The 15,536-nt window shown below is 40.0% G+C and overlaps 1 protein-coding gene across 7 annotated transcripts in view; it reads right to left on the reverse strand.

Moving 5' to 3' along the window:
- Positions 1-1,382: 1,382 nt before the first annotated feature.
- The window catches only part of irf2b (interferon regulatory factor 2b), a 66,897-nt gene continuing 52,743 nt past the window's right edge, over positions 1,383-15,536 (reverse strand). For 5 of the 7 annotated variants that reach the window (XM_072595020.1, XM_072595000.1, XM_072595030.1 and 2 more), the window contains 5 exons: positions 14,001-14,047; positions 12,937-13,063; positions 11,178-11,342; positions 7,842-7,885; positions 1,384-5,203 (listed from right to left, as the gene is read on the reverse strand). In XM_072595020.1, the coding sequence (XP_072451121.1) occupies positions 4,880-5,203; positions 7,842-7,885; positions 11,178-11,342; positions 12,937-13,063; positions 14,001-14,047 (707 nt within the window). In that variant the 3' untranslated portion in view covers positions 1,384-4,879. Of the gene's footprint in view, positions 5,204-7,841; positions 7,886-9,029; positions 9,160-11,177; positions 11,343-12,936; positions 13,064-14,000; positions 14,048-15,536 lie in introns of all 7 variants that reach the window. The other 2 variants (XR_011964113.1, XM_072595049.1) reach the window with 2 other exon arrangements.

Genomic DNA, 15,536 nt, shown 5'->3' on the forward strand with positions numbered 1-15,536 from the left:
TCGACGTGGAATTTTCTACAGACAATCATAAACATTAGCGAGTGATTGCTGATGATGATGGTTCCTCAACAACCTTTGCTGCTAGCTCATTTCACAGTGCAGTCCAGCTAACTCTCCCCACATTCCCTTCTTATGATTATAGCAGAATTATTAACACCCTGTTAACATCACCGTGAGCTGAGCTCAAACAGTAAGGAATTCCCTGGATGGGATTTGCTGGTTTGAAGTTGATGATATTTTAAGTCCAAGAGTTGGATGTCAATGTTATATATAAGTAGAGCATTTTTTAAAATATTCAGTGACAGGAAATTTATTCAGTAACTGCTTACTTTTTTTTGTGCTTAGTTATTGATTGTAATTATTTAGTTTGGGGTTTCTGTTTGCCCAAAACCAACTACAATGAATAAAGACGGTAACCTTTGAATAGCAAACAAAACTGAAATGCAGCATAGATGAAAGAACTGTTTATATCAATAGAGTACAAGGTCATTTGCGTCATTGCAAAATAAGCAGGCAAACACCAGGCACATGGAATTAATACGTTGCACTGGAAACAGGTGTTCATGTACCTGCCTGTGTATCTGTAGTCTATTCTACTTTGTGTATGTTTAGAAGCATTCGTGTTTCCTAAGTCAACATGTTAGGCATGACTGTAGTTTTACTGTCAATGTTCCAACTGCAAAAATATCTTGACCATTTGTCTTTCAAACTAAGCAAGCCTATCTATTCTGCTTTTGCACCTCTCTCTTTTAATTATCATTGCATTTTGGTAATTTTCAAAAACATTTAGATCTGTCTGTGTACATCTACTTATGCTATCCATTTTATTTTCTTATTAACTAAGTGCTATGCTGTGCTGTCTGATAGCAGGAAGTTGTACACGCACTTTAACTGAGAACAAACTGCAGAGATGTGGAGAATGAGCATGGAAGTAGGATTAAACTCAACAGCTTTTTCAAAAAGCAAACAAAGGCATAATTAGCTGAAGGGTTTCTTTTACTGCTCAACAATTCTAAGATATATTCAAGTGCAGAGTTTGTATCAGAAGGACAAGGATACAATAAGGAAAATACTGAAATGCTGGAAATCTGAAATTAAAACAAAAAGAAAATGCCATAAATACTCATCAGATCTAGTAGTATCTGTGCAGAGGTTAATGAACTTTTATAGAGAGAAGTAAGGAATCTTTTGAGCAAGTGAAAAGGGGGAAGGGGATGAAAACAATAACATGGAAGGTCTGTGGAGGAAAGAGATTAAATCATGAAAGTTTTGATGGTGTAAGTTCAAAGGAAGTGGCAATGATATTTACATCTAAATGTGGTTATTCAGGTGGGGCAGGAGGATACCTGGAAGGGCACTGAAATGAAATGAAACAAAATTACGTTATGATACGTTTTTAATGTGGAAATTCTTGTGAAATAGGAGTGGTTCTACAATCAGGTGCTCCAGACAGTGAGTAATGATCTGACAAGGCATGAGGCAGGAAGTTGGATGCCAACAATAACAGACCACAAACCAATGGCTATGGATTCATGATTTCCTGAACTGTGCTCTTTGCGAACACTGGTCTCAATCTGTATATTTACAGTAAACCCATTACTGGACATCTAATGGTCTCTGGAAATATAGGATTCTTAGTATATCGTAATGTAGTCTAGAGGAGAGATCGCTATAAAGATAGGGCAGTTTTACTTTATTGAAACTGATGTTAAGGGAAGCTTAGCATTCCCTTCACTATGTTGACAGGTTGATTTGTGAATTTATGCATGATGATCAGTTCCCCTTTGACTGGGGAACGTTGGATCTGGAGTAGGCCATTCTGCCCTGGAACCCTCCCTGGCATCCATTAACATCCATGAGATGGAGGAGCAGAAGTAGGCCATTCAACCCATCAAGTCAGCTTCGCCATTCAATGAGTTCACGGCTGCAGATACATCATGGCTGATCTATTCCTCAAATCCATTTTGCTGCTGTTTCTCCCTCAATGTCCTTACCCTCACAAAATCTATCGATCTCAGTTTTGACAGCTTCATGATCTACATCAACAGACCTTTATTTGCTCAGATAGCTGCAGGTTTCCATGCCCCACTGTGTGAAACACAGCTTCTGGATTTCACTGCTAAGTGAAATGCGGAAATCACCACCAGAGAGCGCGGAGTTTAACCGGAGGGTCACCATGCCTCAGGTGAGGTTGGGAATACAGTGCCTTCAGGATGACCTTAGCCAGTACAGGGATTAAACCCATGGCTGTCTATGTCACTCTGCATTGCAAGCCACTTATCCAGCCAACTTCAGTGAGTCTGTGCTGCATACAATGCAAGGTCAATAAATCTTTTTTGAGGCAAGTTGTTACACTGAACACAGCATTCCAGAGGGGTCTGACATGGGTCCACAAACAATTTTCCATTCATTAAAATTAGTGGACAGAAGACTGTGCAAGACACACGGAATTGCAGGAAACAATTTTCCACCGAGATTCCCTGAGTGGATATTGGTGCAAGGTCTCTGGATGTGCATTGATAAGTGAGCAAGTCAAAACTTGAAGGGGCACTGGAAGTCATAGAATTATGAACTATTACAAGGTGGAAAGAGTCTCTTTGGCCCATCACGTTTGCACTGATCAGCAAACACCTATCATCTCTAATCCCATTTCCCAGCACTTGGCCCATAGCCTTGTAATGCCATGGCACCTCAAGCGACTGCCTAAATACTTCTTAAATGTTGTGATGGTTTCTGCCTCTGCTATGCTTTCAGGCAATGAGTTCCAGATACCCACTACACTCTCAATGAAAAGAATTCTCCTTAAATCCCCTCTAGTCCTCCTGCTTCTAACCTTAACTCTATGCTTCATAGTAACTGGGGGATGGCCAGGGTGAATAGAAAGCAGCTGCTCCCCTTAGTCAATAAGGGGGCATAATTTTATGGTGGAAGGTTAAGAAGGAATTTGAACTTTTTTCACCCAGAGTCTGTTGGGTACTGCCTGGGAGAGCAGTTGAGGCAAGAACCTCACAATTTTTAACAAAGAACTTGGTTGAGCACTTGAGATGTCACAACATTCAAGGCTATGGGGCCTAGCACTGGAAGGTGGAATGAGTCCAGATGCAGTGTACCTTTGGCAGTTCAGACTTGATGGGCCTCTTCTGCACTGTACAATTGTACAAGACCCTTCTAAGGGTAAAAGTTCATTCCTATTGACACTATGTTCCTCATTTTCTACAATCAGGTTTCCTCTGCCTTAAGGAAACTATGATGTAGAGGTGCCAGTGTTGGACTGGGGTGGACAAAATCTGAAGCCACACGACACCTGTAGGTTACTGCCCTACAGGTTTATTTAAAATCACAAGCTTTCAGAGCGCTAAATGAAGCAGCATTCCAAAAGCTTGTGACTTTAAATAAACCTGTTGGGACTATAACCTGGTGTCATGTGATTTCTGATTTTGCCAAGGAAAATACCCAGTCCCATTTTAAAAGTGAACCACTCCAGTCCCGTTTTAAAAGTGGGTCGATGTTCACAGGAGTACCCTTTGTACACCAATATTTATGTCAAAAAGTGTGAGGCAGGATGAAGGGCTTATGCTCAAAACATCGACTTTTCTGCTCCTCAGATGCTGCCTGACTGGTTGTGCTTTTCCAGAAGCACAATTTTTGCCTCTGTTTTCCAGCATCTGCAGTCCTCACTTTCTCCCATTAATATTTACTCAAGGTATGAAGCAATATTGCAGGATGTCCCTGGGGTAAGTGTCAATGCTTACAGAAGGTCCCTGGTAAAAATAACAACTTTCTGCAGGAGCTCACTAGGCATTTTTCCATGTTTTCTGTAGGTCTCCAAAATCATACTGATAATTTCAAGTGACAGCATGCTTAAAAATATTTTGAATCAACCTATATATTGTGAGATTAACGTACATTTGGAAGAAAAAGCATAATGGCGACAGACATTGTATCTAGTCACTGATGTAGAGGCTACATTTTATTGGAGAGTCTATAATTGCTACAAATTTGTAAAAAAAATTATCAATTTACCACAGATGTTTATGCTGATAAACAAAGACAGAAACAACATTTATTTTGGTAAAAAAAATTTAAAGATTTATGTTCACTTCAGAATTCAATTACCCTGAATAAAATAATCCCTTTACATATGATAAAAAAAAAGCTTGCTTTAGAAAAAAATTAAAACCAGTCCTTTTTAAATCAAGCCACTTTACTTTTGTTGCGCACTGCTTATTATAGTTTTGTGCTTGAGCAAAGGAGACCAGTGTAAGCAGGCATAAGATCAGGCATAAACTCCAAACCACAGGAATCTTTTATGTTCTAAATGCATGTAGTTGCCAGCAATGTGACAGCGTTAAGTGCGAGCCTAGGTTTAAGGTGCAAAAAGCAGTAAAATTCAATTTCTCCTGCGTTATATACATATGCACATTCAAAGAGTATAAAAAAATTTACACATTGTCAAAGCAGTTCACATTTTTTTATGTCCCCTGCTGCAGGTGGGTTTGATAGGCACGTGGAGATTGGGGTGGTATCATATTGGTCCTGTCTCGAGTGCTCAGACATGCATTCAAGGCTGAGGCAAGGGTCAGCCTCTTGCTGTCATTGAAGTAACAGCAAAGTGCAACAGGAAAAACAGAGAAAATCATTCAATATAATGTCCTGAGTTAAAATTCATGAACTGGAGATGGCAGTTGAGGCAAAGGCAACCAAGTGATTTCCAGTTCTGCAGCACATTTTCTTTTAAGTTATATAGATATATATATATATATTTATATATTTTTTGTCCAACAGGCCTGTAAGGTCCATCTATGGTACAGTGCAGCTTATCCCAGTTAAGGCGTCACCAGAACAAGGAGATATTACACCCAAGGAAATAGCGGATTCATCAGTTCTTGCCTCGCGTTAAGTCTGATGTCTTCATGATGACAGTCGCTCGGTTTTCAGCCATACGATGTTTTAAAGAAGCTTGCTGCGATGGCACTGACGATGTGGAGATGCTGACTGACAGGCTGGTACATGTGGCAGAGGTATAAACTGGTGCTTTCTCAGAGCCATTGGTCAGGAGTTTGAAACTGAAGTTGCTAGAGGTCACGGTGGGTCCTGCGGATGGGGAAAATGCAGTGTTCATGCCGATGTTGCTCAGAAACTCCTTGCCTTCGATATTGCTCTGCTGCCAATGTGACTGGTCTTGGTTTGTGCTCTCAGTCCCCTAAGCGTACAAACAAAGGAGAAAATGAGATTTCTTCACAACGGCGATAATGTTCTTCTTACAAACACTCAAAATGAAAAGATGTAACTGTCAGAGAAAGACCGAGAAGGAGGGTTGCATTTTCTTAGGAAACAGGAAGGCTGACAAGTGGTCTTTAACATAATTAATAAAGTGAATGTGCAGAAGATTGTGCAGTTGGCAAAATAAAGGATCGTAGTTATAGGATAGTCAACAATAAACCAGCAAGAAATTCAGGTGAAATATCTTTAGATGTTAGAATGTGGAACTTGCTACAACATGGATTTGGAAATTCTCAGACATATTTAAGTGGAAGCTAGATGTGGACTTGAATGAGAAATTAGAAGCCGACACAGTGAGGCGAACGTACAAATTAGGGGAAGGGAGAACAAATCATTTGGTCCCTAGACAATACTCTGTCTCTCAACAAGATTATGTTCTGATCTGACTACTCAACTTTTTTTAAATTTCTTTTTCTGTTTGTTATATTATGGTGGAAGCATTGTTATTCAGAACTTTTTATTTCTTTATTTTTCTAATTTATTACTATGATTTTGTATTTTTGAATTTCTGTAATGCAGGATTTTTTTATTTCCAATTTTTTTCCTCAGAATTTGTACTCAAGGAACTGTAACCAGGTACCTATCTATCTAAGGTGGCGCTATGAGTAAATTTTTCATGGCATTCATGAGTACATGTGACAATAAAACTAATTCAAATTCATTCCTGCCTACTCCTCCTAATCTTTCAGCCCCACCTTGCTTATCAGGAATGTATTTAAAAATCAGCTTTAAAAATATCTAAAGACTCTGAAATTATCTTCCTCAAGAGATGGTGGAAACAAAGACTCAAAAGACTGCTCCTTGCTTGTGTCTTTAATGTATGACTCAAGCGAGGGTAGGAGAAAGTAGAGCGGAGGGGATTTTCACGGAACACCAGCCTGATTGAGCCAAAATGGCTCGCTTCTGTACTATCAGGGAGCAGGGAGGTTCTGTCTAAATTCTGTCTAGAGTGAAGTAGAATTGCCATGGTACCTGTCAGGCTCACAAGGAATTTCAGGAATCAGACAGGTCTGCGATGCAGACCAGTGAGGAAGCCTGACCAAACCGTGCCAGATTTCAATGGAAGTTGGGCAGGTTGCTTTACTGGCCTGGCCTGTATCCCACAATCCTAACAATTTCTGGATGCTTTCTAGTCAACCTGCTCAGAGACATTACTACACATCTCTGGCAATTGGTGGGACTTGGACCTGGGCATCCTTGACCAGAGGTAAGGTCAGCACCACTGCACCACAACAGCATCCTCAGGCCGATATTTTTGAATCTTCTGCAATCCATTAAATCTGAGCATAAACCCAGCAAGAAGAAAAACTCCCCTCAAATTTTAAGTATTACTATCTCAGTTTGACCATAGCCGGTATAAATGAGAGACTATATTCCCTGATTAAGGCTCTGGTCAGACTGCATTTGGAATACTATAAACTGTTTGGGGCTCTTTATCTAAGGAAGGATGTGCTGGTGTTGGAGGGGGTCCAGAAGAGGTTTATAAGAATGATGCTGGGGCTGAAGGGTTTGTCTAATGAGATACGAGGTTGAGAACTTTGGGCCTGTACTCGATGGTGTTTAGAAGGATGAGGGGTGATCTCATTGAAACTTATAGAATACTGAGAGGCCTGGATAGAGTGGATATGGAGAAGATATTTCCACCAGTAGAAGAGACTAGGGCATGACAGAACAGCATTAAAGTGAAGGCACAACCCTTTTGAACTGAGAGGAGGTGGAATTTCTTCAGCCAGAGGGCAGTGAATCTGTGGAACCCATTCCAGAGGGCTTTGGAGTCTAAGTCACTGAGTGTATTTAAGACAGAGATCAATAGGTTCTTGATTGGCAAGGGGATTAAGAATTATGGGGAGAAGACATCAGGATGGGGTTGAGAAACATAGCAACCATGATCAAATGGCAAAGTAGACCTGATGGAACGAATGGCCTAATTCTGCTCCTATGTTGCTGATGTGTCGCCAAAGTCTTATTAGACCATAGGGTCTGCTCTTTCATTAGAGAGAAGCGATTGGTGGTGATTTAACCTGAAGGCCACCAGACCTCAGGTGAGGGAAGAGGTTGAGAAGGAGAGTCCTTCATGGTAACCTCAAGCCAGTGATGGGAATTGAACTCACGCTGTTGGCATCGCACAATGTTAACCAACAATCCAGCCAACTCAGCTAAGCCGATTCCCTCTGCTCTTATATCTTACAGTTTAGTGGTCTTAACTAGGGAGCTGAGTATGAAAGAAATATCAGCAAAAAAATGTGCTAATAACTGGCCATCAGGACTGACATTATCATTCGAAGCTGGGATTCAGTTTTTCACTATTATTGACTTGCTCATTGCCTTCTCCCAGAAGGCTCAAATTTGACCTCTTATGAGGCTCTGACCTTCTGTTAAGGTAAAGTGGCAGTGAGTACAGGTTTCAGCAGTGGAGGGGGATAGTTTAAATACAGCAATGTTGCCAAGGTGGAAGAATACAGAGAAGAGGTCTGTACAAGCTCGGTCAATGCCTTCAAACAAATAAACTTTCTCTTTGTTTTTTGATTTGGCTTCTAAACAACATGTTCCTTACTGACCTCATCAGGTTCTTCTTCAGTTCCGACGCTATCCGTTTCACTTTCTATTGGATAAACAAAAGTGAAAACTAATTTAAATCAATTGCCCTTCAGCCTCATTTTGCAGATAATTTCATTTTCATCAAAACAACACTTAGCTCTTCATCCAGCATTAACTCTGATCCATTATGTTAACAGTCACACCTTGTCTGTGCAAAAGTCTGCTTCTGCAAAACAAGCAGTACTCCCATCAAGCTCGACAAACAGACAAGATTCTGAATGGGTCAATCTTGAATAGCATTAAAAGCTAAAATGTGTAGCTGTTGCTATGAGGGAGGTTAACAAAACGATCACACATAGCAACGCTCTTCACAATACCCATTAAATGGCACCACATGATTCTTGAACCATTTCCTACTGGAACGGTTCATTGAACAATTGATTTTGTTGAGGAATTCTGCCAAATATATTCAATGGAGCCTTGCCAATTGCGGATTTGCAGGCAGGAACAACAAATACTACATAAACGTCAAACGTTGTGTTGGAAGATCACATGGCTGCCAATTGGCAATTAAAATTAAAAGTTTATATTCTTTTAAATGAAATAATATTCTCCCAAGTTCTTTTCATTTCTCCCTTTGAACGACTGCTTGTTTCCACTATTCAATCTAGCTGCAAACAAGACAGTAGAAACATAGGCCTCAGGTTTTTACATAGCAATACCACACATTTATTTTTATACAAGTGCTAAAGATCTTGCTTTATGTATTGCTATGTATGTCAATATGTTATTATTCTAAACTAGAACCACAGTATCAAAGAATCCCTACAGTGCAGAAAGAGGACATTCGACCCTCTGAAGAGCATCCCAGCCATATCCAGCCCCCTTTCCTCACCCAGTAACCCCACCTTTCCCATGGCTAATCCACCTAGCCTGCACATTTCTAGATATTACGGACAATTTACCATGGCCAACCCAACTAACCTGCACATCTTTGGAATACAGGAGGAAACTGGAGCAACTGGCAGAAATCCACTCTTTTAAATGCCAAAGAAAACAAAACCTGTTTAACTTTCCCACATACCACAACCTACCCATTCTGCAATAGATAGCAACCTAGTGAACAATCCCTGAAATCCTCCAATGCAGTTACATATCCTTAAGGAGAACAGAGGTGCACACAGTATTCATGATGTGGTCTCACTAACATTCTGTGATGTGCTGTTATTTGAACCACTATGATCCGTTTGGTGCCAGTTCACCCACAATGCCATGTGAAGGAACAGCAAAGTTGCTGCAGCCCTAGCAAAAAGCCCAATGACTGTGGATGCTGGAAATCTGAAACAAAAAGAGAAATTGTTGGGAAAACTTAGCAAGTCTGGCAGCATCTGGACAGAAAGCAGATTTAAAATTTCGGGTTCAGTGACCCTTCCTCGGAACCCAGTAGCCAAGTTGTTCCAACCAGACCAACCCTGCCCCCCGCAGTCTGCTCTTGATCATCTGTAAAGTGATGGAAGATGGCATCAACAACACTTGTTCAGCGACAACCTTCTCACTGTAACCAACCATTTGAATAGCGATATGGACCAGACCATACCCCCTCAAGATACTCAGAGGATAGTCTAGACCCTACATTTTTCTTATTTTAGAAGTAAGCATAAGGTGTTGCATTCCAGATGCTTTTCAAGTGGTCAAACTACCAGATTTGAAGCAAAACACACAGTATCCATAAACTACAGTTAAAATACAACAAAGGAAAAATAAGATAAAATAACTGGCTTAGCTGTAACTCTATTGAAAGGCTTAATAAAATAATTGAGACAATAACTACTACCAATTAACTGTTCTAGTAAACACCCAATTTAAAAAATCCTTTAAACACACCCTGGCCATAGGCAAATTCAGAAAAACATATTGCCTTACATGCAACTCCAGCAGCAGGAGGAAAAAACGCCAAGAGACAACTCTGAAAGAGAGTGGAGCAGGGAGAGATATACTACAGCTTCTAAATGCTGCTGAGACCCCAGCAACAACTGCTGCTGAAAACTAAAACTAAAAATCCCGGTTCTATGGGAGTTGACCACACCCATTCAGGCTGCTTCTATTGTTCCAACATGAAACAAAACCTAAGCCCTCACAAGCTGTTCACTTTATCAGATTCAAATAGACAGTTCTTTAACTCTGTCTTAAAACTACTCCAAAAAAAGAAAAAATACACCTCTTAAAGCCATAGTATAATGGAACCCAGTAGCTTTCTTGGCCATTACATGGAACAGTTAAAGACAACTGTGTTGCTGAGAGTCTGGATTTACACAGAGGCTAGACCAGAAGGATTTTCACAACAAAAATCATTTCACTGTCATGAGTACTGATACAATCTTATTTTATTCCAGATTTATCTAATATGCTGAAATTAAACTCCTCACTGGGATTTGGACTAATGTTTACTCATCCAATAATATAACCACAAACAAACCATGCCATGAGACAGGAAGTAAAATCAAAAAGCTTTGGGATCCTGCACTTTAATATAGGCCTTAACATCTCATAACCTTTCCTGACCACAACCTGTTTGCCTATTTCACTGGTACCTAGAGAGTCCATGACAATTAGATCTTTGAGACTACTGGTTCTTCTCCAGACCAAACATCCCAAACACTGGCACCGGGCTTGTAAGAAAACCATTTGCATTCTTGCTCTTTGCTGCAAACAATTGTGTCTGTCCCCCTGATGTCAGTGGCCCGACCATCCATGCATTCCTGTTAACTCTGCCCACTGGAATAGTTTCCTGTGCAACCGTGAGGTGGCCAGCTCATTCATACACCCACTAGCCCCAACATTTGTCGCTAAGAGGCTGCAGGAGCCTTGAACCTGTTAAAGGAGCCAGGGACAGAAATCACAGGCCCCAGTACTGATGGCTCGGCCCCCAGTCTCCATCAAGACACAGCGCACCCACTCCTGACCCAGCACCCACATTCTCCACCCTCTGGCCCCTCCAAAAAAAAAATGGAGAACTGCAGGACTCTACATCTCCTGATAACTGTATCTCCTTCACTGCTGCTGCGTTGATTGAGAGTAGTTAACTCAGTACGACTGGTGTCTGAACCTGCGAGTATCAATGGGACAGCTTTTGTGACCACTGCGCTATCAAATGACCCACTAGTAATCTCCCAGCTCTTCCTTGGGAGCTTGAGACGTGTCTCTACAAACAATTACACTTGGTCTGTCAGTGCAACCTCTGCTTTGCCAGACTGAAAAATGTTCCAACATTTTTGCTTAAAGTGCATAAACATTCCTTGTAAAATATCTGGGATTATTAACTGACAATGTTGAATGGGTTACAATGTAACACTAACCTGCATAGGAGGAGACTGGGGAGATCTGCAATGGGTATAGCTGGCTTGTGCTGATAGGCTGGTCGTCACATTCTGTGGTCACTTCTATAACTTGGCAGACGTCTGGAGGATTGCTGACAATCATTGGTTCTTCCAGTACACTATGACTTGGAGAATGCCCAAGTTCTTAAAAAGGAATCACACTGTATCAGATTGTATATCATTTGCTTGCAATGTCTCATGCAACATAGAAAAGTCATGTTTTCATTCCTGACAAAGGATATCACCAACTTTACAATTCCCTTCCACACTCAGGCCATGAACCACTCCACCACGGCAGCTCCACAGTACCCAAAAACCTCAATACACTAATTTTGATGCTTCGTTAAAAGAAACAAAGACGTGTTTACATTCTCAATTGAGCTGATATGCTGGCACATGCTTTAAACAATGATAATTAGGTTCCCTGTTCCATGCAGAATTCAGACAAGGTAGATTTTTACACAATTCACAGTGAACTCTGAGTACCTTTCTGTTATAGAAGCCTGCTCAACAAGAGTGTGGATTGGAGAACCAGTCATGAATGTCACTTATGTATACTGCTCCTGATCTGTAAGTCATTAGGATCAATCTAAGCAATGTCTAGAGCATTACGGAGCAGGTGACCTGACCTTCCACTCTCTTGCTGCCCAATACCCTCCAATCCCACAGTTCGGCCTTGCAAAGCTTAACTTTATAATTCTAAGCTGGTAAGGGAATTTTCTTCAAATTAAAATTGCAGTTTTCACGGAAGTATGACTAAAAATTATGAAACAGGCACATTTCAAGACGTGAGTCTTTAGGTCAGATATCAACATACATCTGATTTCCCACGTTCTGAGAAACCTCTCATTTATAATGGCTAGCAGCCACAAGCATTAACTCCCCCAGTGGTACTTCACTTCCACAAATCATGCTGAAAACGCATAAGGAGTTTCTTCATACTAAATCAGGATTACCAGTTGCTTTAGTCACAATCAAATTGGAACAGAATTGCTGTTGAGCCTGCTATCTGACTCTGCATTCAAATAAATTCCTCAACACTATATACAACAGAATTCTCAACAGAAAATGCACAATAAAAATTAGAGAGCCACAGGAGTGTGAGTTGCGTCACAACATCTGACTTTGGATTTGATATGACACTCGAACTGCTCAAAAGATGAAGATGATAGCATCTACTGCATTACTTTTATTTGTCATTATGTAGTCTTTTTTTCATAAAAGAAACCTCTTAAACATAACCACAATATGGAAGATTCTGTACTTTCAGAGATTATGACCGTCATAATGGCTGCATGTTCAAGACAATAGTTTCACTGTGTGGTGTGACACAGATGCAAGGCTATGTCCTCCATACTACAAAACAGTTTGGTGCATGAAAATCCACTTCCACTACTCACTCTTCTAAGTTTTATATTATTCTGCAGTTAGAAGGTTTCACTTTGATCTTTCCTTGTGGATCAACACTGTGTCTGTTGCTACCAGTGTTGGGGAGACAACATTGGTTGCTGAGAGATACTGAAACAGAGGAGTCATGAGAGCTGTTAGCTCTACTACAGTATAATACAATTAACCTGCTAACTCTCACATACCAGCATATCCCATTTAATTCCAATAAATAGTTTTCTCTGTGCCATATATTTTTCAAAGGCCATGGAAATATATAAGTTAATAGGAGATAATCTTGGCATTTAAACAATGGACTTTTCTGGTCTAGTCAAGTACGTACAAGACTCACCCATATGACTGCCCACAGTGCTGTGAACTTGTGCATCTTCTTTGACTACAGGACTGGAGTTTGTGTAGAGACCATGACTGTTTATCAATACTTGATTTTCTTCAAATGGAAAACTTGGTGTTTTCCACTACCAAAAAGAAAGTTTTTAAGAAACAAATCAGTCTAATTGTAAACAGCACAGAAGCCCCCACAGAAGGAGATATCCTTCTCACATTATTTTAGCGAAAATCTTCTCAGAAGTTCATGAATCACATCTAAACAAAGCTGTTTATATAAATTTGTCACTTCGTAATGAACTTCCTGTAGACTATTTTTACTCCTTTACTGACCTCAATGCTAAAACATGATGACACAAGAGTGAAAAGCGTGACCTTTAATAACTGCTAAAATTATCACGGAGGTTGGTGCAGTAATTAAATGACACGTTATGGTCTAGCATATCACACCCTGTACTATCCAGTTCTGGGCAGTACCAGAGGAGGGCGAGGGCAGGGAGATTGACTCATCGGCCATTCTCCAGATTGCAAACACATGCAGGGTTTTCTACACCAACCCGTTGAAAACATTAACCATTTTATTCTCACTCTGGTAAAAATGAAAAGAAAGTGTTCATTTGTTATTTGCTGGGCACTTTTTTCTCTGGGGTACAGTCGTTTTGCTGATAAATCATTGTTTATTTTAAAAGATATAAATATCCAGTTTGTGGTGACTCTCTAACTGTGCCCTGCATTTGTTTAGAACAGCAAATGCATCCTCTGTGCTGAAGGTGGGATACTGATAGATTCCCTACATTTGTTGGAACTGCCTCATTGCATGCTGCACAGTGATTAGCAATGCCATGCTATAATAGAGAAGTGCGATCTTTATGTTTATAAAACAATAAAGATGGTTTAGGTTGGCAACTAGGTAAGAAAGGAACATTGTGTGCGCGTGCGCACACACACACACAGTCAGAACAGTATAAAAAAAGTTGTGGTGCCACAAGATTGGTTCCCGATCTCTGCGCAGCCACAAACCACTAACTCAGCATAGTCATACAACACAGTAAATATCCATCAGTTCACCTTGGCTGGTTTACTTGTTTCTTCCTTTTCCACTTTTGATTTCTTTCCTGTGAAGAAATATTTTATATTTCAGAATGAAAATAGTCAGTGACTGGAGACAGGCAGCTCTGAACACAAGCTAATCCTTAAAAAGGGTATGGCTAGAGAGAAATATTCAGGTAAAATACATATCCGCACACATTTATCCTTTCCAACAGTTACCCATTGTACAGTACAGGATTAGAACCCTCATGTACAATCTCACCTCTTACAGAACTTTTTAAAGTTGTAAACCAAAATAATGACACGTCTTGCAAAAGTACAAAGTGTTGTTCAAAGCAGCTTACTACTGACTGTTAGTAGTCAACATGATGATTGAACATGATGGCCATTCTGCAACTTCAAAATTCTGTCCTAATTTGCAGAATGAAACCTATTTCCATTGAGAGAGGTATCAACCCAAATTTCAACTCAAAGAAATGAACATACAATACAGGTAAAGACAGACCAGTCATAGCAGTCTAAATATCGTAATAAGATTAACGGTCATTTAAGAAACAAAAATTCATTGTCAGAACTAATGCGAATGGGTACAATTTAAACATACAGGTAAAGGTTAAGGTATGTGATAATCAAAGGACATTAATATAACTAGAGTCATTAGGGTACTGCAAGTGGCCATTCAGTCCACCTAAACAAATTTGTATAATTAAAATACAATTAAATGCCTGCATACAACTAAACATCATGACTACAATCAGAAACATAGTGCAGAAACTGAGAACTTCCCATATATGAACAGGCCGTGACTTAAAAATACTAACGTCATTGTTACAAAGGAAGGTTCACAAATGTCTGGGAGTAATAGTTATAGCATATATCATTGTTAAGATTGAAATTACTCTAAGCAGTGGGACAGTTCCTGTATTTCTGGGCCAATGCAATGGAATGTGACCAGTCAGGGTTGAACAAAGGAGCTTGTGTTGTGGAGCGATACCATCAATTATGTGAGCACTGCAAAAAATTTCATCCTGGTTATATAAAAATTGATAGACAAAGGCCAAGATCTATTTGGTTTGCTGTCTTCCATCCTGCTAGTCATATGGTGTAAGGTAACAGAGTTGCTAACTAAATTACACCAATCAATACCCATCATTTGGCGTACCACAAACCCAGACAGGAGTTGGAAAAAACTCCCAAATGGTGCAAAATGTGAGACAGCATCGGTCTAAAGGCAAATGTTCCTCCAGATTATGTGCTACACTAACCACAGGCCATGTCTCAAATTATTCATTCGATATTCCAAAATTGTGAAAGCAACCTACCTAATCTGTACTTGAATGAGTTACTACTGTTTCTGTCATTTCCCAGGGAATTTTGCCCATAGGTTTACATTTCATTGTAACATTAAACCCAAAAATGGGTGAGTTGGTGTCAGTAGTTCAGACCCAACAATTCTCAAACAGGAACCTGATTTCCTTACTTCCATCTAAGCAAAGGGCAGCCAACCAAATATGCTCATGCTTGTTGTTAGATCCTGTAAATAATATCACAAAG

This window comes from Chiloscyllium punctatum, chromosome 2, assembly GCF_047496795.1.
Source record: "Chiloscyllium punctatum isolate Juve2018m chromosome 2, sChiPun1.3, whole genome shotgun sequence".
In the NCBI taxonomy this organism is placed as follows: Eukaryota; Metazoa; Chordata; class Chondrichthyes; order Orectolobiformes; family Hemiscylliidae; genus Chiloscyllium; species Chiloscyllium punctatum.